The sequence below is a fragment of the Pteronotus mesoamericanus genome, unplaced genomic scaffold, assembly GCF_021234165.1.
Source record: "Pteronotus mesoamericanus isolate MK-2021 breed Mesoamerican mustached bat unplaced genomic scaffold, CSHL_Meso_final contig_20, whole genome shotgun sequence".
In the NCBI taxonomy this organism is placed as follows: Eukaryota; Metazoa; Chordata; class Mammalia; order Chiroptera; family Mormoopidae; genus Pteronotus; species Pteronotus mesoamericanus.
Window position 1 is genome coordinate 5,780,199 of NW_026555085.1, and position 26,099 is coordinate 5,806,297.

General features: G+C 38.6%; 1 protein-coding gene across 5 annotated transcripts in view; it reads right to left on the reverse strand.

Annotated features, from left to right (window-relative positions):
- Window positions 1-26,099, reverse strand: part of FKBP5 (FKBP prolyl isomerase 5) — a 107,123-nt gene that overhangs the window by 48,071 nt on the left and 32,953 nt on the right. For 2 of the 5 annotated variants that reach the window (XM_054569265.1, XM_054569269.1), the window contains 2 exons: window positions 10,241-10,366; window positions 4,738-4,882 (listed from right to left, as the gene is read on the reverse strand). In XM_054569265.1, the coding sequence (XP_054425240.1) occupies window positions 4,738-4,882; window positions 10,241-10,345 (250 nt within the window). In that variant the 5' untranslated portion in view covers window positions 10,346-10,366. Of the gene's footprint in view, window positions 1-4,737; window positions 4,883-10,240; window positions 10,370-12,283; window positions 12,385-26,099 lie in introns of all 5 variants that reach the window. The other 3 variants (XM_054569267.1, XM_054569268.1, XM_054569266.1) reach the window with 3 other exon arrangements.

A 26,099-nucleotide genomic window follows, 5' to 3' on the forward strand; every position in this document is an offset into this window, starting at 1 on the left:
CAAATCCAATGTCATTAAGCTTTTCCTCTAACTGGTCCTCTAAGAAAATATACTTTTAGGTCTTATGTTTAATTTGGGTTTTTGATCAATTCTGAGTTAATTTTTATTACAGTGTAAAGTTAGGATCCAACTTCATTTCTTTGCATGTGAATATCCAGTTTGGGAAAAACATCATTTGTTGAAAAAAAGTGTCTTTCCCCATTGAATGGTCTTCGCACCCTTGATGAAAACTACTGACTACGCAACCTTTAAATGTATATTTGAAATACAAGCATATTTACAATACTATAGGATGAAACCTGTACAGTTTTATACAGAAAAAAAAAGCACTTTTTCATATGGGAGTAGAAAAGGAAACAAGAAAGATAAAAATAATTTTTTTATCCTTTCCCAAGGACATTGACTTTAGAGAGAAAGGGACGGGGGCGGGGAGAAACATGGACTGGTTGCTTCTCATATGCACCTGACTGTGGACTAAACCTGCAACGCAGGCATGTGCCCTGACAAGGAATCAAACCCGTCACCTTTCAATTAATGGGGCGATGCTCCAACCAACTGAGCCACCTAGCCAGGGCAAAAGATAAAATACCTTAACTGTAAAAAGTTTTCCTTTAAAATATAAAAGTTGAAAAATACTTAAATATACACTTAATCACTAATAAGTTTCAGATCATTAAAAATACATCTAATTCATTCCAAATGTATTTTCATTGAAGAATTTTTAGGACTTAGTACCAACTTCTGATTTGCAATGTTTTGCAAGTATACAGGATGGGGCAAAAGTAGGCTTAGTGTTGTGAGTATACAAAATGGAGTTTATTCTTGTATTATTTATTCATTATTATATTATTACTTATTAATTATTGTATTATTTTCCATACAAACAACTGTATATCTACTTTTGTCCCTCCCTGTATTTTGCATGTTTTTACAAATAAGGTCTTATAATTCTATTTTAAATATTACAGTCACAGTACAATCCCAAAATCAGCATGACTTTCCATTCAATATTTTACTTCTATTTATTCCCTTGGGAAAATATGTACGCCATAAGAAATCCAGAGAGTTCAATGTATAATACATATGCTACAGTCCACATATTATTTTTCTTCATTTTGATGAGTACAACTGCTATAACATATGCATATATACACTGCCTAACCAATGTTTCTTATCTTATACAGTTAAGTAAACACACTATGTTACTGAAGTTTTATAAAAGGTATACTTCTTTATTATCATATTTCTAAATATCACCTGAAAGAATCCTCTAAAGGCCGTGTCACTGCGTTGGTTTTAGTCATGGACAGTTTTTATTCCCATACTCTTTACAGAAAGTATGTGAATGGAATCATAGGCTCAGGACTAACCTTAAAGCTCTTCTCCAGATGCCCCCTTTCTACAGGAGCAAGAAAGGTTAGGTGGCTTGTTCATGTTAACACACCATTATAAAGTACAAAGGGAGGAGGAGCCTGGCTGCCTAACACCTGGCTGGGTGCTCTGCCCACAAGACCATGCTATCTCTACACAGGTCTGTCACTGGTACCATGTCTACACAAAGTTACCTCTTTTCTCTGTTCAAAATCACAGGAAACATAAAAGACTCCTTAATCATAGTGTTTCACTGAGAAAACCTGGGTAGAGAAGGTGGCAGTATAAATTCTCGGCAATTCTTAAATCTATTTGCAAAGATAACTGCTGAGAGACGATTTTTCTTAAATCTCTCAACTTCTTCCAGACAGAAATTCAAAGGGAAGAGTAAGAGCTTGGGGCAGTGGAAAGAGAGGTCTGCATGGCCATCTACTCTGAGATCATCTAAATTGAATAATGCCATAGCCATGTGGATGGCCCTTGAGGTTCCCATCCATAAATCAACAAAAATGAAAAAACTCCTAATTTAACTGTCATTATTATCTGCTACATCAAAAAAAGAATCCTATTTGATTCTGATTGCTATCTTACTGAAATACGAAATACATATCACAGGAGCCATTCACTCACTAAGGCCCTGAAGGAGAAGGGGGCAGTGGCACAGCAAGCATGAGAGCCTGGAGGGAGAACAGCTGGACAGGAAGCAGAAGGCACCAGGACATACAAAGGCCCATGACCCATGAGTACCAGGGGAGACAGAGTGGCAGAGCTCCTCACTTGCTGTTTCCTTTCCCAGATCACTGCTTAGTTAACAATTCAACTAAACTGTAGAAGCAGAAAAAGAAAGAAATTATAGTAAACACCGAGCCATGGTGGTGAACAGTGGGATTAGCCCTCTTCTGCTACACTTAATCTGGCAGTGAACCAGAAGTCTGTCATATCTATGGCAAATAAGAATAAAAAGACATCACACATTCCACTTACATGTAGAATCTAATGAACAAAATAGAAACAGACTCATAGATACAGAGAACAGACTGACAGCTTTCAGAGGGCTGGGGGGTTGATTGAAAAAAGGTGAAGGGGTTAAACAACAAAAAAAAATCTCATAGACACAGACAACAGTATAGTGATAACAAGAGGGAAAGGCAGTTTGGGGAGGTAGAAGAAGATAAAGAGGGATAATGGTGATGGAAGGAGACTTGACTTGGGGTGCTGAACATACAATACAATGTACAGATGATGTATTATAGAACTGTACACCTGAAACTTTTAATTTTATTAATCAATGTCACCCTAATAAATACAATAATTTTTTTTAAATGGTGTAATTCAGTCATGATTTTGAACACACAACACGGTCCACAAAGTTTTGATGTATAGGCTATTCTTACAAGCTGAAGTAAGAATATTAAATCAACTGAAGACATTTAAAAGCATTTGAAAAGAAATTAGTATAAATCACATTTAAGAGTTGAAAATGGAGGTTATTAACCTTTTTTTCCTCAGGACCCTTTTACATCTTAAAAACTGAGGATGCCAAATTTTTACTTATATATCTATATAGCTGCCACATTAAAAATAGAAATAGTTAGCCCTGGCTGGTATGGCTCACTGGATTGAGTGCTGGCCTGTGAAACAACGGGTCGCTGGTTCAATTCCCAGTCAGGGCACAGCCTGGGTTGTGGGCCAGATCCCTAGTAGGGAGCATGCGAGAGGCAACCACACATTGATGTTTCTCTCCCTCTCTTCCTCCCTCCCTTCCCCTCTGTCTAAAAATAAATAAATAAAATCTTTTAAAAAATAGAAATAGTTATATGCTAATTCATTTAAAAATAACCTCATTATGTTAGTAACTGATTTTTATGAAAATAACTGTATTTTCCAAAAAAAGTATTAGTGGAGAGAGTGATACTGTTTAGTGATTTTACAAATGTAAAATAAGTCTGAATTAATAAAAGATAACTGGGTTCTCATATCGACTTTTACATTCATCTGTTGCAATTTTGGTTGGTGTACACAGCAAAAATATCGAAACTCAAATATAGATAGTTGGAAAAGGAAGGAGTATTTTAATAGCCTTTTTAGATATTTATAAATATAATCATCTGATATATCAAAACTAGACAAATGGTAGTTTCATAAAGGTTAGTGGCAATAAGGAACCTGAGAACCTATCAATGAATTTTTTCTAGTATATTACAGTAAAATCCATTGGTTGAGCTTCCACATTGAATAGATCTTTTACTCATGAATAACTTTGTAACATCTTGCATTGGTCATTGGGAAAATATGCGTTCACTGAATTACACAGATTTTTGAAATGTAAACAGATTTCATCATATAGTATTTTTTAAATCACTTACATTAATATCCACTGATCTCATCAGAAATCTTTTATATTTTGGGAAACTGTCAAGCTCAAAGTGGCAGACGCAAATATCCAAAGCTGTAATCTTCACTTGAAAATTCAATGGTAATAAATATTATCAGTTGTTTTCCTTAAAGTAATAGGTTACTTCATTCATTTTCAAGGAAACACCTATCTAACACTAAGTAATCAAGTCTGAAGAATCATATGTTTTGCCCTTTCTAATAAAAATGGTGTTTCATGGAAAAAAAAATGCAGCCGGCTCAGCTCTCAGCTAAAGCAAGTGCACAGGGTGTGTGCCCTGGAGATAACCACCAGCCTGGAGCATGCGGTATGCTTTGTATGTGCTTCCCTTTCTGTCACAAAATAGCATGACAATGTGAGCCTCAAGGATAACGATTTAATAAAATGATTATTTTACACTCTATCAAGGACATTCTTAAGTGTAACTGACTTCCCTTTTTTTCTAATTGAAACCATAAATGAGGGCAGTAAAGGATGCCTGACTGCTGGTAGAGTCTGGAGCCACTGCCTAGATTTGGGCTCAGGCACCAGAAGTTTTTACCACCACAGATTTTGTACCATTGATGCAAATGTCAACACAGTAAAAAGATAAATAACATCTTAGTATTATTATGAAAACAATTTTGACATTATGGACCTCCTAAAAGGATCTTGAAACTCCCAGGGACCCAGGGACCATAATTTGAGAACTATGGCTTTAAAATATCTTTACTTTTGGCAAGGAAAGTACCCACCAGCACCTATGTATTAGAAACAGCAATAAGTCCTGGCTAGTGTGGCTCAGTGGGATGAGTGCCAGCCTGCAAACCAAAGGGTCGCAGGTTTGATTTCCAGTCAGGGCACATGCCTGGGCTGCATGCCAGGTCCCCTGTAGGGGGCGTGCAAGGGGCACACATGCATTGATGTTTCTCTCTTAAAAAAAGAAAAGCAATAAATCTAAGCAAAACACAACTCACTCAATACCCTCTTACCTTTGCCAAGACTAAAGACAAATGGTTCGCTTCTATCATGACTGGAATCAAACTTCTTTCCATTTGACAATTTTCCCGTAAAATGGACATAAACTTTATCTCCGATCATTGGTGTTTCCTCACTATTCCCCACTCTCTTGACAATCTAGAAAAGACAAACATCAAGAAAAAGGAGGTGGAACTTTTAACTTCTAATCAGAGAATCAAAAGATCACACAGTCCGCCCTAGCTGGTGGCTCAGTGGATTGGGCCCCAACCTGAGAACCAAGAGGTAGCTGGTTCGATTCCCAGTTTAGGGCAAGTGCCAGGGTTGCAGCCCAGGTGGCCAGTGGTGGGTGGGGGGCACGCAAAAGGCAACCATACATTGATGTTTCTCTCCCTCTCTTTCCCTCTCCCTTTCCTGCTGGGAACCATCCTGCCTGGTTTCAGGGACTGTAGCCTTGCCGACAGGCAAAAAGGCCCTAAGGCTAGAGCTGAGTAAGGAGGCCTCAGGAAAATAGGCCACTGAAGAGACAAAACCTGTTCCCCTGGCAGGGGCGCAGCCCTTGCCTCCCTCTCACATCACCCTGCTTGGCTCCAGAGGATGGCTGGTTAGTCAGTGACGGTCAAGATCCCTTTATGGCAGGGGCAACCTAAGACAGGCACAGTCACACGGGGGCCATCAGGGAACGACTCTGGGGACACTGAGAAGGGGCAAAAGACTCTCACCCCTCATCTTTGTCATGGCCGAAGTCCTCATTCTATCTGAAAGAAGTCTCCGTGTCTCTTGGCTGCTCTGCCCATCACCTGACTGGTCAGTGAAACAATACTAAAGGCAGGTACAGCCCTAAACTGGATCAGGCCCTTCCCAGGGACAATTAGGCCTGGAAGATGAATGCATTAAATCCTATGAAACTTTGCTAAGAATGTCCTTGAGTTAATGAGTACTGATGTTTGTGGTTGAGCATGGAATGTGATCAGTTTCCCAGGTTTCAGGGACAAATGGGCGCCACCCTCTACCAGATCCTGAGTTGAGGCAAATCTCTGTGTTCCCTCAATTATAGCCTTTTGACATTGGTTGATGAGCTTTGCATTCTTGCTGTATACCCTTGCACATATCATTCTCAATAAAAGCCACGTCAAGAGAAGGGCTGCCCCATTCTCCATTAGAGGGAACTGCCACCCCCTTTCCCTGGCAGACCGAGAAGTGTCTGGAACAAATATTTTATTTTCCTTCATTAGCAGCGACCCGTGGGGGGACTCTGTACAGGACACAGTAACCCCCCATCACTTTCCTTCTCTAAAAATAAATAAATAAAATTTTTAAAAAAGGCACGTCCATTTCACATCCCTGAAGGCAGATTCGCAAATAATTATTTCATATAATTACAGTTTCATATAATAATAATTCATTTTCTAATAAAGGAAATGCCAAAAAAAATCTCCAATCTGCAAAATATTTAGGTATTGTAAAACCCAGTACATTTATTTCATTCTTGGCAGAGCAGCTACTACTGCAATTGGTAAATCCTGGAAAAAAGGAAATCAAATCCAGGCATGTGGCAGTGTAATTTATTCTATCAATCACCTGTGCTAAATTAATCATTTTTATTAGATAGCAGAGTGTGGTAGCTGATGTCCAAAGAACATCTTTTTGGGGGAAAGATCTGAATTTTTTTCTAAAGAATTCAATTATTTGTTCTTATATTCCTCTTGGAGATGTGTCTTTCCTGCCCTACCCTCATTATTACCACATAAATACTATCTTAGGATCTACAACTTTCTTAGTTCAAAAACTCAGTCTCTAAAGGAAAAGAATCATTACTGCAACTCCACTGAAAAACTGTTAGAACTAATCAATAAATTCAGTAAAGTTGAAGAATATAAAATCAACATAAAGATATCAGTTGTGTTTCTATATATTAACAATGAAAATCTGAGAAAGAAACAAACAGTTCTGGAAATGCAAATCAAAACCACAATGAAGTACCACCTCACACCTGTTAGAATGGCTATTATAAAAAACAAGAGATAAAGGGGAACCCTTTGTGCACTGTTGGGAATATAAACTGGTGCAGCCACTGTGAAAAAGAGTATGGAGGTTCCTCAAAAAATTAAAAATAGAACTACCACATGACCTAGCAATCCCGGTTTTGGATGTAAGAGGGGGGACTCAAAATAAATGGTAATTATCTTCTGGAGGGCAGGCCCCTTGTAGTAGAGGTTTCCCCAGCTACAGTGAGTGTTCTAGGAACCCATCTGTATCTGTGTACCAGCTGGTGCTGTTGTGAGAGGCTGTGTTCGGCTCCAGTAAATTTACTTTGAAGACTCTTTCAACACATTTGCACATTTCACGACAGGTGATTTACAAGTACACCTGTCTACACTGCACTGAGTGTTTAGAAGTTTTTGACCAAAAACAGCATGAGCCCCATACCCCACCCTCCCTATTCACCCAATTTCACCCCAGGTGACTTTTTTTTTGTTTCCCCGGATGAAAAAATTCCTCAACGGGAAACATTTTGCTGATTCCAATGTACCAAAGAGGTGAAACAAAAAAACAGCAGGAGCACTAAAAGGCATCACAATTGACAAGTTCAAAAACTGTTTTGAGCAGTGGAAAAAAGTTTCAACAGGTGTATTGCATCAAATACAGAGTAGTCTGAAGCTAACTAAAGTTTAAACATATAAGAATACACAATTTTTTATACATAAATTTTGTGGTTTTTTGGGTTCCCCCCTTATAAACCCAAAGGAAACAAAATCACTATCTCAGAAAACTATCTGTACTCCCATGTCACTGTAGTATTATTCACAACAGCCAAACCCTGAAAGCCACCTAAGTGTCCATGGGTGAATGGAGAAAGATGCGACACACACACACACACACACACACACACACACACACACACACACACACAAATATTATTCGGCCACGAGAAAGGAGGAAGTTATGCCATTTGTGACAATATAGATGAACCCTGGGGGCATTATGCTAAATGAAATAAGCCAAAGAAAAAACACTGTTATATCATTTAATGTGGAATCTAAAAAAGCTCAGCCCACAGAAACAGAGAGCAGAATAATGGTTGCCAGGGGCTAAAGCATGGGGGAAATGATGAGATTTAAGTCAAAGCATATAAATTTTTAGATATAAAACAATTAAATTTGGGACATCTAATGTACAACATGGTGGCTATAATTAACAACACTGTGTTATATACTTGAAAGTTGGTAAGGAGAGAACTTAAACGTCTTCACCACAAAAAAGAAATGGTAATTGTGTGAGGTGATGGAGGTGTTAACTAAGCCTATGTGGTAATCATTTTGAAACATATAAATGTATCAAATTATCTCACTGTACACCATACACTTATATAATGTTATATAATTATGTCTACAGAGTTGCAAAAAATAATTCTAATTTTAAAAATTAAATTAAGAGCTACTTAAAAAAATCATCACTGCCCTTCACGGACTTCAAACAGGAAAAAGTGTTAAAAAATTAATCTAAAAGAAATCACATAATATTCTAAAAGTGCTCACTGTCATGAACTGCGTGCGATATTTGGGAGCCTGAGCCTCCTCTGGAGGGGATCTGCATTTGTAGGATGATGAACAAGTAACTGGGCATATGGGATAGACAGCTACCAGGGGTCGGACAGCTATGCACAGCAGCAGGCGATATTGTAATTAACATCACTTCGGGTTTCCCCAGCAAGATGAACTTGTGCCTGAATCTGGAGTTGCCTTAATACTACAATCTAGTCTCAATTCATTAAAAATAAAAGTAAGTGCCACAATTTTATCTTCCTGGACTAGTTACTGACTTCCCAGAACTGCCTTGGTCTTTTTTTTTTTTAATATAGATAATACATAATAAGAGACTGACATAGCCATGGCACTATGCTAAATGCTTTATGTAATCCCAAAAACTCTAGGAGGTAGGTAGTACAGTCGTAGGTACCTCGTTACTCATTAATTCTTTCCGGAACTCATGACAAGTGCCAAAACCAACGAGGACCAAACTGTTCACGAGCTACTGTGAGACTGCCATGTGGACCTCTGTGTAATCGTGAGAGATGGGCACCGAGCAGCTAGAGTGCTGAAACATTTTTTTCCTGTCAAAATGCGACGAGTACAGAGGTTTAAAGAGTTCTGAAGCCGAGGACTACCAAGGTATGACTGTATTACTATTCCAGTTTTACCAATGAGGAAACTTTATCACAGATAGGAAGTCAAAAAATTAGTAGGCCTATTTAATCTTAAACCAAGATCCACAGTGAAACCTGAGGCTGACAGTGATACATGACATGATTTAAAAGACTTACAGTCTCAAAGTGTTCCTTACAGTTTAAACCTAAAAATCTTATTAGTTAACCCCGAGAACAAAGCAGAACCCAAGGCAAGTTGGGGACTGTGTTCTCTAATGGGAGCTCTGAAAAGATGAAAGAGGAAGGAGATGCAAGAGGGCAGCTTGCAGAATCTCACTGTCTCTAACAGCATACTGGAGTCTGGGGTGTGCAACTCATACAGCTGTAAGGTTCACATGCCATCTGATAGAAGGTCAGGTCTCATGATATAAATCAACAGCATGAAACCCTTGTTCTGTAGTTGTAAGTCTCCAAAATCTGGCTTGGCATACAGCAAGCTAATAGTAAAACATACACATATTCAGAAGAGATTCAGGCAAAATGAAAAAGAAAAAAAAAGCCATTCACAAAAGCAACATTAGACAAAACAAACTAAAAATTCTCATTTGCTACTGTGGACACAAGGACATATAAAAGATCAGCACAGAGGCAATATTTAGAATGTAAGTCTAAGCATATAAACTTTCTAAGATAATCTTTTCAGCAAAAAAATTTACAAAACTTGAATGCATAACAGTATAGGAGAAATAACTTAATATGACTAAAGCCATTTAACTTTTCTCAGCTTCAGTTTATTCACTTACATGGAATATAAATATCTATTTTCCATCTATAAATAGAAGAATGAAGAGGTACTCTGTCTTAAAAGACCACTGCGAGATACAAATAACACATGTAAAAATGATTCACTGCATGGTACATCCTATTTGTATATAAAAACAAATCCTTTTGAACTTTGCAAGTTAGCTCTTCTTTTTTCTTTAAAAAAACAGTTTGAATCATTATAAGCTAGCTTTAATACACTAAAATATTATATTAAAATATCAACCTATTTGTACACTCTGAGAACAGAGAGAAACAACCTTTTGGAGTCAGACATAACTTGGACCTGAACCCCAGACCTGCATTTACTTATATGTATGATACTCAACAAGTTAATTTACCTGGATGGGCCTCAATTTCACCATCTATTGTGTAATCTAGGATTAAAAATACACCTCAAGCTATGAAATGATTTGAGACTTTGTCATGTTTGGCACTTAGTAAGCCTCAGTAAATATTATCTACCTCCAGCCCCACTCCCAAAAAGATTTTTATCATCATTCCAGGGAGTGAATTTCCCTCCATGTCATTGGTCCTCATAGCCTCACCTTTAACACTCCTCTGTCTTTCTTAGAGGTGATATCCTCTCCCTGTTCAGCAACAGCTGCTGCTGGGCTTTCTCCATTGTTCTTGGTAACTTCATCAGTAGTCATTGTCTTTTATAAGTAGAAAACCTGCTGAGAAAAAACATATTTAGGAAAAATATCACTTCATGCATCATAAAATGCTCCCAGAAACTGGGCTTTCATAACCTGATCTAAGTTAAAGACAATAAAGTTAAACACTGAAAATGAAAACAAAAACATTCTCTATGAGCACGTGCTGATGTCATGAGGCATGTAAATAAATAAAAACATCATGCAACTCTTCAATTTCTCATCAGGCTCTGGTCCCAAAGTAGGCAGCAGTATTTAAAAAAAAAAAAAGGTAGATTTGATAGTGATTAGATTCCTTAACATAATTACACATTGAGAAGTAATCCTTTCAGAACTTTGAAAACCCCCTTTTCCTACAGCCCTGTTCTTGACAGAGAATTATGAACTTATCAAGTGTTCTGATAAGAGAATGACAATCTAATCATAGTGGTAAATAGAGCAGGCTTTGGATGCTGACAGACCCCAGTTCCAGTCCTAGCTCCAGCAATATCTGTTTGACATTTGCAAACTTACTTATTCTCACTGAGCCTCAGTTTCACATCTGTAAAATGGACAGGGTACATTGTTCAGAGAGTTACTACAAGGCATTAATAATGTACAGTAAGAGATTAGCGCTGAGTCAAAACTTCATAAGCATTTATTATGATTCATAAGCATTTATTATGATTATTCTTGGGTCTCCTATAGGGTCACATCTTTCATTTCATGCTCAAAAATATCTACAGAATGAGGCTCTTTCCTAGCATGATATTCCAGGCCCTTCACAATCTGGTCCTAATCTATCTTTCAGGTCTAGCTTCCACTACTTTCTTTTACTTTTTTCCCACGCAGCTCATTATGTAGCTAAACCAGACCAATTCCTCTTCCATCACAAGCCCTGTGCTTTCCCATCTCCACGTTTTTGTTGTTCTTTATCCTCTCCAGGCATTCTCCCCCCTCAAATGCTACCTCCAGTGTACCGACCTTGACCTTATACTTGGCGGTATCTGTTCTTCTCTGTACTTCTTTAGCTCGTCCCTTGATCTGTTGTCTATAATATATTCATAAAACAGACTTGTTGGATTTAAAAGATCCTTGGGAGCAAGGGCCATGGTTTTGTTCATATTTAAGATTCCTTAGACAACCTCTACCTTCTAGATTAGAGAGACAGAAATGATAAGGAATTTGGAGCTCTTTTTTACCTGTCTGATGTTGGCTAGTTTAATTTCTTACAAGCCCTTTTTCTCTACCTGTGTAATTAGAATAACAATATCTACTTCCACAGTTATCTTCTGTATTAAATGGTATAATGTATATTTTAAAAGTCTACTATCCCAATGTTAGCTCTCATTATCAGTCACCAAAAGGACAATTTTTCATGCAAAGCAAACCAGTGTTACCAAAGGATAATCAATAGATGAAACAAAATACACCTCACTAGCTGCTGCCATGATTAACTCCATACTGCTCTCCTGGTTAAGCAGGGAAAGTCAAGAATCAGCCACTTCTACAGCTATTCCATAAGAGGCTTAAAATGAACCTAAGGTTCACCTGCTGGACCTTCTTGTCTACACAGTCAAGAGGAGCACTTCACACTTGTGAAAATGTCTCAATACAACTGAGAATTAGACAACTAAAACATATATTGCAATGTTTTTACTCATTTCCAATTGACCTAAATTTACTTCAGTGTCAACAAAGACACAAACCAAATTTTGCTGGGCCCAAGAATCATCAGAGAGAACACCAAAAACATCAGGGGCTAAACCCCTTTGTTTTAATTTATAGCACAGTTTATGCCAAATACAAAAGCTTCATATGCTAGGCTCAGGATAAGGGAGAGGCGAGAACAAAGCATTGTCAAACAAAGAAAATTATCCAGTTACATGTGATGCTGGGCTAGATAACTGGGAAAATTCGACCAATGGGGCTGATTCTCAGCTTCTAGAAACCTACCTCTTATAACAGCCCTCTCTGAAGCACAGAAACTTGTAGAAGGCACCTCAAAAGCAGGAAGGGAAATCTTGTAAATATTTTGGCAGTAATGGACTGTATCCCTGGAAAAATACATACACGTGGGTGCGGGGGTGCAGTGGCTTCTCAGATACACTGAAATCCATCAATAAACACGAGGGATTTAAGTCAATCAGTAAATTAAAACCACCAGGTGAAAGGTTACTAGGGAACAGGACAGTCACACAGCCTCAAAGCATGAACCTACAGATTACTTATTACTAAACAAGGAAAAAAGGCTTTCCAATGAAGTGATCTGCATCATGACCAAGTTCTGCATCACCAATAATAACATAAACTGATATCACTGCACCTCCTGATGTGATGTAATGAAAAACATACATGTGGTGGTGTTACAGAGGTCACCAAAACTGTTAGCGACTGGACCGGAGCCCCTATGGCAGCATCTGGTGAGTTTAAATCCTCACCCTGCTCCTTCTCCATGACCCCATTTCTGACTTCTCCCACAATCAGCCAACTCTGCCAGTACTCCGGTCTCCTCTGCTTTTCTCTGGCTGCCATTGTTAGTCAGGGCAGGCTCGGCCCAGTGATGTTGAGGAACCTCTTTTCAGCTTCTCAGGCAGGAGGGGAACCGCTTCTCTTCTTCCTGTCAGAGTCTTGCCCACCTCCCTTGCTCTGCTTGCTCTGAGGGTCTGCCATAGCTACTTAACATACCTAATGAACCTAACCAGCTGTTACTGATATGCAAAGCACTTCTCAACCTGTCCGTCCACTTTCCCATCCCCCAAGTGGTGGCTGTGGGGGTCTTGGGGCTTCACAGCCTACACCTTGTCCTGAACCTTATTCCACACCCATTATAGTGATCCTACCAGAAATGTTTAACCTGAAACCAATCAAGAAAAATACACAAAATTAGCATAATTAACATTCTACAAAACAACTGGCTTAGACTTCTAATGATGTTACTTTGACAAAAGACCAAAAGGAAAAAAAAAATGGGAAGGGGGATGCTGCTCTCATTTAATGGAGACTAAAGAGACACAACAACCAAACTCAATGTGTGGCCCTTGGCTGAATCTAGAATTAGGGAGACAAAAACTATAAAGCACATTTTGAAAAAAATTAGAAAAACTGGAAAACAGTATAGTACATTATCATTACTGTGTAATTTTAGCTTTCTGGATTGTGCTGCAGAACTGTGGTTTTATGTAGAATGATATCCTCATTCTTCAGAGACATACACTGAAGTATGCAGGGGTGAGGTGTCACAGGTCTGCCAGTTACTTTCCAGTCATTTAAGAGAAAGCATGTGCGAGCACAAGTATCACAAAAGCACAAAAACAAAGCATTGAGGAAGCATGTCTGCAATACATCCAAAGTCAATCCTTTTTTTTAATGCTCATCATTTGGTCAGCTTAATTTTTAAATCACTTTTATTGTTATTCTAATACAATTGTCTCAATTTTTCCCCCTTTGCCTTCTTCTGCCCATCCCATTGCCTCCCCTCCCCCGACTCTGAGAGATGCAAACTAAAACCACATTGAGGTATCTCCTCAACTGTCAGAATGGCCACCATTAATAAATCAATAAACAACAAATGCTAGCAAGGGTGCTCAGAATAGGGAACCTTGGTACACTGTTGGTGGGAATACAGACTGGGGCAGCCACTGTGGAAAACAGTATGGAATTTCCTCAAAAAACTAAAAATGGAACTGCCTTTTGACCCAGTGATTCCGCTGCTGGGACTATACCCTAAGAATCCCTAGTCAACAATTCTTATGGACCCCAATGTTCATAGCAGCACAATTTACAATAGTCAATTGCTGGGAAGAGCCTAAGTGCCCATCAGTAAATAAGTGGATCAAAAAACTATGGAACATTCACACAATGGAATGCTACGCAGCAGAAAGAAAGAAGGAGCTCTTACCTTTTGTGACAGCATGAATGGAACTGGAGAATGTTATGCTAAGTGAAATAAGCCAATTGGTGAAAAGACAAATACCATATGATCTTACCTATAACAGGAATCTAATGAACAAAACTAATGAATAATATAGAACCCAAGGCATGGATCAGCTTAATTTTTTAATGAAAATATTGTCAATCAAAAACACTATTTTTGGTTCTAACCCTGCCCTTTGGAAGCAATGACGTTCTAAAGTTCAAATACATAGAAAATGTGTGTAAGTTGATCTGCTACCTAAGTCCCACTTGATAAATGAATATGCTCTTCATTCTCAGTTCTAACACTTCAAGGGATGTAAGTATTCTTCATAGTAATCTCAGAGAATCATTCTGAGTATTATGGAGCCCATATGAAAAGGGGTAGTGCAAATAATTAAAATGCTAAAATAAAAACAATAAAACAAACTTCTTTAAACTTCTGAGGGCAGATAAATCTGGAAGAATAAAGAAATAAACCGAACTTTCCAGTATTTCTTCTTAATTCCAGTTATGCAACTTGGGGTATAGATTTTTGTAGCAAACAAAACACTTTAAAAAAACAACAATGACAACAACAAAACTTTTTCTTTGATATAGTGTTATATGAAAGAAGGCAGTAAGAACAGACTATTCCGAAAAACCTGTAAGACACATACTTCTTCAGAAAGCTTCACTTTTTTTTCATAAAACAGCCTTCTCTACCTGCCTCTACCCTAGGATTACTCTGCATTTAAAATCACTATATAGCTATGGATATTTACCTATGACAAAACTCTCTGTTCTAAATTCTCCAAAGAGGAGAAGTTGCTACCCAGGACATCAGAGGGAGAATGTGCGGCTCCTTCTGTTATGGACATGCCAGATAAGCACATACTTTCAAAAGTACTAGTCAGCAAACACCTAAGACATAACAGAAAAATAAGAATACACTTAAAATTTCATCAACTTTATACTGAAAACTTCAGTTGATATAACTAAATTTTTGTAGCCCCCCCAAATAAAAGGCAGTTTAAAACTTTGTCCACGAATTCCCCATGTACATTACTTGCTGTGTTGTTCTCTTTGTTAAAATATAGATGTCTTATACCATACTGTCCTACTATATAATAGGAGAGTTTCACAACGACGGCAAAAAACAATATAGGAAATGGCTACTTTGTTAGAAGCACAGAAAACTCAGCACCATTCTTTCTAAGTACCACAGACATTTGGGCCAAAAAGGCTTTCAGCAGAAAGAAGGGAAGGGGAAAGGGAAAGAGAGGAGGTAGGGGAAGGAGGAGGGGAAGGAGAAGTGGAAGGCTTGTAAGTGAATGTATAAAGTACTTCCTAATTTTGAAAATATCCATGTAAGGATGAACTGGAAAGCCCTCATTCACTTTCAAATCCAGACCTCTCAAAAATATTCAAGTCCCGTAACACAAGAGTATCAGTCAGGAGTTATCTGACTGGAGAGAAGGCATACATACAACAGAGAGATAAATATGCACGCAGAGGAAACCCGATCATATATAAAGACAGACAATACAACTACATGAAACAGCACACTACATTTATTTACCTACTTTCCTCCACACTGGGCTGGGAATGAGGGCACAAATAATCCCCCTATACATGCTCATTTATTTTTTCTCCTTTAAAAAAGAAACCTTCAAGAAGATTTACAAATGGCCAAAAAGAACACGAAAAGATGCTTAACATCATCAGTCAAAAGGGAAATGCAAATAAACATCACATCCATTAGCCTGGGCTATTATCAAAAAGGGAGAAATGACTAGTGTTGATGAGGATGCAGAGACATTGGAACCCTCCTGCGCTGCTGGCAGAAATGTCAATGGCACAATCTCTGTGGAAAATCTGGCAGATTCTCCAAATGTTAAACATAGAATTATCATATAACCCAGCAACTGCTCTCCTAGTTCTAGGAGGGGGGACCCAAAAAAACCCAGAAATTATTTATAAAAAATTGTGTTTTTATTTGTACATGTTTAAACTTCAGTCACTTTCAAAGTATTCTCCATTTGACGCAATACACCAATCAAGACGTTTTTTCCACTGTTCACAGCAGTTTTTGAACTCATTAATTCTGATGCCTTTTAGTGCTTCTGCTGTTTTTTGTTTCACCTCTTTGCCACATCAGCAAACTGTTTCTTTCCAAAGACTTTTTTCATTCTGGGAGATAAAAAGAAAAAGTTATTCAGGGTAAGATTGGGTGACTAGAGAGGGTGGGGCATGGAGGTCATGCCATTTTTGGTCAAAAACTGCTGAAGAGTCAGTGTGGTGTAAGTAGGTGCACTCCTAAATCACCCATCATGAAATGGGCAAACAGGTTTAAAGAATCTTTGAAAAAAATTTACTGAGGCCAAACACAGCCTCTCACAACGCCAGCTGGTACACTGATACAAATGGGTTCCTAGAACGCTCACCTAGTTGGGGAAGCCTGTCTTACAAAGGGGCCCGCCCTCCAGAAGACAATTCCAGGAGATTTTTTGGGTACCCTCCTTATATACCCAAAAGACATGAAAACACAGATTCAAACACACACTTCTACATCAATATTCATAGCAGCATTATACACAACAGCCAAAAGGTGGGAGCAACTCAAGTATCCATAAATAAAATATGGTGTGTATATATGGATTATATGTTATTAAAATGAGTATTATTCAGTCATAAAAAAGAATGAAATTCTGATACACGCTACAACATGGATGAACCTTGAAAACATACTAAGTGAAATAAGCCAGATACAAAAAGACAAATAACTTATGACTCTACTTACATGAGGTACCTAGAATAGGCAAATTCAGAGACAGAAAGTATAAGAGATTTTCAGGATTGGGGAGAGGGCAGAGAGATCAGTAGTTGTTTAATGAGTACAGAGTTTTTGTTTGGGAAGATGTAAAAGTTCTGGGGAAGAGCAGTGGGGATAATTGCACAACAATGTGAATGTACTTAAATGCCACTGCAATGTACATTTAAAAATGGTTAAAATGATAAATTTTGCTATGTATATTTTATCAGATTTAAAACAAAATGAAACCAATCAACCTGAGGCCAGAGAAGACAAAAATGAAGTGAGCAGGCTGGTCAGCGAAGCTTCATCTCTCTTTCATCCTACCTTCCCCTTATTAGGGGGTTGTACCTGTCACCTTGCCAGTGCATTTCCCAAGCTCGGAGTGAACCTGTGGCATGATTTCTTCATCAGTTCTTCAGGGACCAAAGGCTCTAAGATGTCCAGTCATGAAAATAGGAAAGAGAATCCTAAACAGAACTACTACTTCATAGCTACAAATTCTTTCCTCCTTTATTGCATTTCTTAGATACTTAGAATGCCTTAGTAAACACGTTTCTTCCCAGTAATTACCACCTGAGGCAAGCATTTGAATCCTCCTTTAGTACTTTTTCTTACATTGATTTCAGAGAGACAGATATTGATTTGTTGTTCTTTTTATTTACTCATTCATTGGTTGATTTCTTTTTTGTTTGTGTCCTGCAACATTGGTATATTGGGACGATGCTCTAAACCAGCTGAGCTAACCAGCCAGGGCCTTCTGGAACTTTCTTGACTTTATCAACTGTCTGTTATCTCTCACTAGCTGTAGATTGCTCCACACCAAGTCATGGCACCCCTTAGCTCAAAAGTATATCTGATATACATCACTGTTAAGAGCTGTGGCAGACTGCTAGTGATTCTCAGTATCCCTCATTCCATTTCTTTAAAAATAAAACCTCTACTGTTTAATTGGACATGAAGCTTCTCAGAATACAGTTCCAGTTTCCTCTCTTGCAGCCAAGTATGGTCATGTGACTAAATTCCAGCCAATGGGATATAAGAAAAATATATTCATAAAGAATAGGGTAGCCAGCTGGGGGAAGAATACTGTAAAAAGGGACATATGAGTTGAAAGCTGAAAGACAAGGGACCATTCACCTGTTCATTCAACAAGTACTTACTGAGCACCATGTACAAGGCACTGTTCTAGGCAAGGGAGACACAAAATTTCTATCTCCATAGAATTTACTTAAATTCTGGTAAGAGTGAAGACTTTAGGAGGGACTCTAGTACTTATTCATATTTTTTATAGAAAAATTAAATTTCTGCCTGTGCCACAGTGATAGATTAACTTGGGTTGATTCACTGGGGGAAAACAATTTAATTCCAAGTCTAAAAACAGGACAACAAGGTAACATATGATAAAGGTCTATAAACTCTGTTTAAAGGTGGAGAATGTGTTCTATTCATTTTTATACCCCGACACCCTAGTATAAATGACATACAACAGGCAATCAATAAATATTGAAATGAATTGTGATTTGTGAAGCAGTCACTATAAAGATGGCAAAATATCAGGCACTATAAGCAACCAATGCTGAAATGTATTATGCGTGGACTATATTCCCTCTCTAAATTTACTCTGAAAAATCTACTCTGAAGACTTACACAGCCCCTGAATGCTCAATTATAAAAATAAAAATAATATTGTGTCTAATCACGGGCGGTAATTAAGAAACCCTAGCATAAAACATTTCAGAAGTGCACTGAAATACCTGTGCATATATACACAGTAGATTTATCTTAATTGTATCTGTTTGGTAGTAACATGGGCAGTCAGGAACAGAGGACCACACTTTGCTGTCAATCTCTAAGCACAGTAGTTCCCCCTAATCCATAGTTTTGCCTTCCAGTTTGTTACACACAGTCAATTGTGACTGAAAATAGTTAAGTGGAAAATTTCAGAAACAAATAATTCATAGGTTTTAAATTTCGAGTAGTAATGTCATGAAATCTAGCACCATCCTGCTCCATCCTGCCGGGTACCTGAACCTTCCTTTCGTCCAGCATATCCACACTGTACACAACTCCCATCCCTTAGGCATTTACTAGCCATCTTGGTTATCCAATTCCTGCCTCAGTATCACAGTCCCTGTGTTCAAGTAACCTTCTTTTACTTATCAATGGCCCCAAACCACAATAGAAGCAATGCTGGCCATTTGGATATGCCAAAGAGACACCATAAAGTGCTTTTTAAGTGAAAGGTACAATAAAATATTCTAAGAGACCACATTCCCATAACTTTTATCACAGTATACTGTTATATTTGCTCATTTTATTATTAGTTATTATTAATCTCTTACTGTGCCTCATGTATAAATTAAATTTTATCATAGGTATGTATGTATAGGAAAAAACGTAGTATATGTGGAGTTTGGTACTGTAACTGGGCACAGCCAGGGCCCCCCAAAGGGGATATAATGGGATCCAGAAATTGGGGTGTCCAAGAAAAATATAGAATACTCTCACCCCCTACCCCCAGGGCAGGCTGCCATGGGGATAGGAGACAGGGTGCAGGGCTATTGACAGTCATTTTGCATGTCAATAACGAGCGGAGAATAGCTTCTACATCATATGCAAAGGTTGTTATTTTCATATCAAGGCTAACCAGGAAGGTTTGTATAACTTTAACCCAGGAGGGAACTGTGAAGCAGCTCCCCCAGTTAAAGCGCCTGCCAAAGGAGTGAGTTGTGGTTGCAGAGGAAGATTCGCTCAGGAGTCTAAAACTCAGGTGCGGCAGCCATGCTGGAGGTTTTTTGACCATGCAGCTTAGGAAGCAGGATGTAACTGGGAAGGGAAGACAGGGCCTGTGGGAGAGAAAAAGGGACACAAACTCTGGGGAACAATGTGAACACCACGTGGGAAGAAAAGGAGAGAAAGGACTCTTGCTAGTGGGCCATGAGAAGGTGCCACGTGGTTTTGGATTAAGAACTGGAGATCGCGGCCACGCAGCAGATGGTGCTGGGAACAGTGAGGCCTGCCTAGTTGAGCTCTGGACTTCTGTTGTTTTTTTTTCTTCTGAAGGACGGTACCCCTGACTGGCCTGACTAGGCAAAGGGGGAAAGGCAGGACTGTGTGTGTTGGTGGGTGTTTTAAATGGTGAGTGTTTTGAAGGGATTTTGAAATTTATGGGCAATATTTAACCATTAATCAAAACCTGTATAACTTTTGAATAAATACTTCCTTTCCTTTTCACCAAACTGTGCCATTGAGAGCCATAATTTCAAGGGCAGCAGGCAAATGACCTACAACCGAGGGACCCAGAGGAAGGAAGGAGGCGTTGTTTTGGTAATAGCATCTAGGCAACGCCCCCACCTAGGGTCCATTATTTCGTAACAGTACTATCTGTGCTTTCAGGCATTACACACTAGCAACTAAAGGGAGAGCGAGATGCAGAGGGAAGAACCTAGCACAAAGGCTCTATATAACATTGCATCCTCTTATAATAGTGCCTCATTAAAACAATGCAATATAAATTGGGCTGATTTAAAACACAGCTTCAATATGTTTCCCAAACTCCGTTATCGTATGTCCAAGACAAAAACTGTACAAGAACAGCATTTTGGGGGCTGTAAACAAACCCTCAGTAGAAGGGACAAAACCTTGGCCATTTAAATCGCTACCATAAAAGTATAAAAGAAGATATGAACAGAGTTTTGAGAAAAACTGGATGTTCCATTATAGGACACATAGTGTTTAGGGGGAAATCTAGGTGTAAGTGAAATCTATAAAGTTAGATTCTAGGCAAGAAAAAAAAATTTTATATTTTATTTAATTAAAAAATATTTATTTTTTTATTTAATGTGTCCCTACCGTCTCCCAAACCCCTCCATTCTCAGTTGGCACCTCCCCCTGTATGCAAATATAGTGAAGTCCGTTAATGTGGCCTACTCCATCTCTTCCAGGTCAGGCACTTAGGGCTTTCAAAGGTGACAAGTTAATCTCATAAATTAATCCTGTCAGCTAGAAAAAAGATTTGTCTATCTCACTAAGTAAACACCCTCTTTGAAGTGACACTGATGTTACACAATTCCAGAGCAAATTTGTAATTGAAGGATATATGTGGTGGAGCACTGAACCATGCCTGAATTTAAACTCAGACTTACTGCTAACTAACTGGAATCTTTGATCTTCACTCAGTCCCTCCAACTGTAAATTTCAGGGGTTAGACTAGAATGGTATCTAAGGTTTATTCTAAATGCTAATGTTTTGTTTAGAATTATATTTTATTTTTCCCTTTATTTTTATTGTTGACACTGTTATAGATGTTCCCATTTCGCCTTCCTCTGCCCCCGCTCCACCCATCCCCTGCCCTGCTTCCCTCTGGCCATTGCCAGTCTCTTGCTTATATCTATGAGTCTATGGATATATGTTCTCTAGCTAACCCCTTCACTTTTTTTCTCTGGTCTCCCCCACCCCTCACCTCTGAGAACTGTCAGTCTGTTCCATGTGTCTGTCCCCTTGTCTCTATTTGGTTCTTAAGTCTATTTTGTTCATTAGATTCCACATATAAGTGAAATCACATGGTATTTGTCTTTCTATGGCTGGCTTATTTCACTTAGCATAATAATCTCCAGCTCCATCTATGCTGTCCTACTACCTTCTTTTTTTTTATTGCCCTGTAGTATTCCATTGTGTAAACGTACCACAGCCTTTTTATCCACTCACCTACTCATGGGCACTCAGGCTTTCAGATTTTGGCTATTGTAAACAACAGTGTCCTGAACACAGAACTTCTTTTAAATGAGAAATACATGTTTTACTTTATGGGAAAATGAAGTCTGATATGTAGAAGGGAAAACAATTCCCAAGGAACGAAAAGTTATTTTGGTAATACAGAGTTCACTTTCCATTTTAGCCGTCTGGTAAAAATTAGTAATTCCGAGCTTTAACCCCTTTAGATACTGTACTGGTTTTCTATAGCTGTCATAATAAACTCCCACAGACTTAGTGGCCTAAGTAATATCCATGGCCTAAATCTTACACTTCGAGAGGTCAGAAGTCAGAAATGAATCTCACTGGGCTAAGAACAAGGTGTTAGGGCTGTATTCCCTCAGGAGGCCCTAGGAGAGAATCTATTTCCTTGCTTTTTTCAGATTCTAGAGGACACCTAAATTCCTCAGTTCATGGCTCCGTTCCTCTTTTTTTTTTAAAATATATTTTATTATGTTATTATAGTTGTCCCATTTTTTTCCTCCCTTTTATTCACCTCTACCCTGCACCCCTACCCATCCCACCAGCATTCCCTCTCCACACTCAGTTCATGTCCATGGGTAGTACATATAGTTCTTCAGCTTCTCCATTTCCTATACTATTTTTAACCTCCCCTGTCTATTTTGTACCTACTAATTATGCTTCTTATTCCCTGTACCTTCTTCCCCCTCCTCTCTGATCTCCATTTCTGTGATTCTGTTCCTGTTCTAGTTGTTTGCTCAGTTTGTTTTTGTGTTTGCTTTTTTTTGGGTTCAGTTGTTGATAGTTGTGAGTTTGTTGTCATTTTACTGTTCATAGTTTTTGATCTTCATCTTTTTCTTAGATAAGTCCCTTTAACATTTCATATAATAAAGGCTTGGTGATGATGAACTCCTTTAACTTGACCTTATCTGGGAAGAACTTTATCTGCCCTTCAATTCTAAATGAGAGCTTTGTACAATAGAGTAATCTTGGATGTAGTTCATTGTCTTTCATGACTTTGAGTACTTTTTTCCAGCCCCTTCTTGCCTGCAGGGTTTCTTTTGAGAAATCAGCTGATGGTCCTTTGTAGGTAACTGTCTCCTTTTGCTGCTTTTAAGATCCTCTCCTTATCTTTAATCTTGGGTAATGTAACTATGATGTACCTTGGTATGTGCTTTGTTGGGTCCAACTTCTTTGGGACTCTGTGAGCTTCTATCTCTTCATAACTTAGTTCTATTTTTGGAGCTTTGATCTGTTCTTTCATTTGGCCATATTTCTTTGTCTCAGTGCGCCTGTTACATTGGGAGGAGCAGAGCCTCACATAGTTGCCAAGACAGGGCAACTATGCAGGTCACTGCATGTGACACTGTATGTGAGGGAGGGGTCTGAAAGGGAACAATGCCACTTGTTCCAGTCTCGGCCAGCTTTCAGTCACTTCCCCCACTACCCACAAGCAAATTGGGCCCTTCTGATGCTGATTCCCAGGTGGGTGTGTTTGTGTATGTTCTAGGACCCTTTGGGTCTCTTCAGCAAAATCTCCTGTGAGGCTGGCAGTTTCTCCTGCTGCCGCAAGCCCCACAGGTTTCTACAGCCAGGGGTTTTGAGGCTTTCTTTTCCCGCACTGGAACCCTGGATTGCACAGTCTACCTCGCTCCTCAGCTGTTCCTCATGGTTTATCTGCACACAAATGTGGGACCACCCGGACCACCAGCTGCCACATTGCTGCATGGCCTCTCTGCCCCAGCTGCTCATCTCCACCCCTCCTACTGGTCCGGATGAATGTTTCTTCTTTAGCTCCGTGGTTGTCAGACTTCCATACAGTTCAATTTTCTGGCAGTCTGGTTATTTTTTGTTTTTAAATTTGTTTTTCTCCTTCTTTTGGTCATGCCAGAAGGCAAAGTGTATCTTTGTACCTATGCCTCCATCTTCCCCATTCCTCCATTTTCAAAGCCAGCAATACTGCATCTCTCCGATCGTTCTTTTATAGTCACATCTCCTGCACCACACCCGGGAAAGTTTGTTTTCGTAAGTTTCTTAAGAATCTATTTGACAACAGCCCCAACTCCAAGATGGTGTTAGTGGTACCAATAGAGGAGAAGAAACTCATGGATGTCAAAATAGGGGACCTGCCAGCTGATAGTGATGCAGAATTTCACCCCAAAGGCCCTGGCCAGAGCATTTCAGGAGTGTTTCAAAGAGTTTACTACCAGTATTACAACAAGCATGTCAATGCAAAGAAAGGGGGTGTCACTGGGATTTCTATGGTGCTGGCAGCTTACATGCTTTTTTTTTTTAATCCTCATCCGAGGATATGTTTATTGATTTTTAGAGAGGGGAAGGGATGGAGAAAGAGATAAAAACATCGATATGCAAGAGAAACATCAATAGGTTGCCTCTCATATGGGCCCCAATCAGGGATGGAACCCACAACCTACGTTATGTGCCCTGACAAGGAACTGAACCTGCAACCTTTTTGGTGTATGGTAGGGCACTCCAAGGCACAGAGCCACCCTGCCAGGGTAGCTTACATGATTTTCAACATAAGAAACTCAAACATGAGGAGTGACTCAAGTATTGTGTCACTGAGGAGGGCCCAGTGTGGACTCCACATTGACCATGAACTTTGCGGAGCACCTCTTAATCCTTTCACATCCAAATTAACACCTAATAAAAGATGAATGGTACGGGGGCAAAAAAGAGAATCCATGTGAATATGTTAGGCCCATCTGGATAATTCAGAACAATCTCCCTATCTCAAAACTGCTAACCTTAATCACATCTCCAAAGTCCCCTCTACCGTGTAAGGTAATACATGAACAAATCCCAGTAATTGGGATGTAGCCATCGATGAGGAGCCATTATTCTACCACCACAGATACCCGGTCTTCCAATCAGGGCTGTAAGAATTTCTCCCAAGCCTAGAATTCTGTTGACTTCCTCAGTTTTTTACTTAGAGCTCTACAAAATTCTTCCCTTTCTCTCCCTTTATTTATCTAGCATCCAGTTGGATAATAATGTCCTAATCTGACAGTAAAATTAAATTTAACACTTGGTACTTAACATTCTGAAAATTCACTCAGAATTTCAGAAAGCTCAAATTGGAACATTCATTTAATCTCTGTTTTCTAACAGATTCAAATTTTAAGTAAACTTGATTTACACAATAAATGTTTTCCCTCCTCATCAAACTTCATCACTGAAAACATATTTTAAAAATTATTGAGTCCATTACATGATGAGGAGGGGAAAGGGGGACAAAGAGGTGAAAGAGAAATACTGATTGTTGCCTCCTGTGTGCACACTGACCGGGGATCAAAACCACAACCTAGGTATGTGCCCTAGCCTACAACCTTTTGGTATAAAGAACAATGTTCCAACCAACTAACCCACCTGGCCAGGGCTCTTCTGCCTACTTTTTACTGAGTTATTTCTTATTACTGAGTTTTGAGAGTTCCTTATATACTCTGAATACAAACATGAGGATATTTTCTTCTAGTCTTAAAGGTGGCTTTCAAGCAAATGTTTCTAGTATTGATATAGTCCAATTTATCTTTTTTTTTCTTTTGTATATCCTGTTTTTGGTGTTACACTTTAGAAATTTTTACCAAACACAAAGTCACAAATTTCTTCTTCTAAAAATGTTATAGATTTGGACTTTACATTTAGGTGCATGATCAATTTTAACTAACTCTTACATAGGATGCAAGGTATGGATTAAGTTATGGATTCCGTTTTTTGTATAGGAGTATCAAATTGTTCCTCCACCATTTGCTGAAAAGATGTTTTTTTCCACTTAATTGCTTTGGCACCATGCTCAAAATTAATTGACCTTATTTTTTTCTGGACTCTTCTGTTCCATGGAAGTATCTGTTTATCTTTACACCAATAACATTGTTTTGATTATCGTAGCTACAGTAAATTTCAGAAATCAGATATAGTTAAGTCCTGTCTGCTCTTCATCAAAATTGTTTTGGCTAGTCCATGCCCTTGCATTTCCATAGAGATTTTAAAACTAGCTTGCCACTCTCTACAAACAGCCAGCTGGGATTATTTTGATAGGAATTGCACTGAATCTATCTTTAGAGACAATTGAAAATATTGAGTCTTCCAATCCTTGAACACAAATATCTCTTCATTTAGGTTTCCTTTAATTTCTCTCAGTGATATTTTGTAGTTTTTAGAAGAGAGGTCTTACATATGGTTTATGAAATCTATCCTTAGGTACTGATTTTATTTTATTGTAAATAATGTTCTTTTAAAATTTCAGTTGCTGACTGTTCATTTGCTAGTAGATAGATATACAACTGACTTTTCTATACTGATCTTGTATCCTGTAACTTTGCTAAA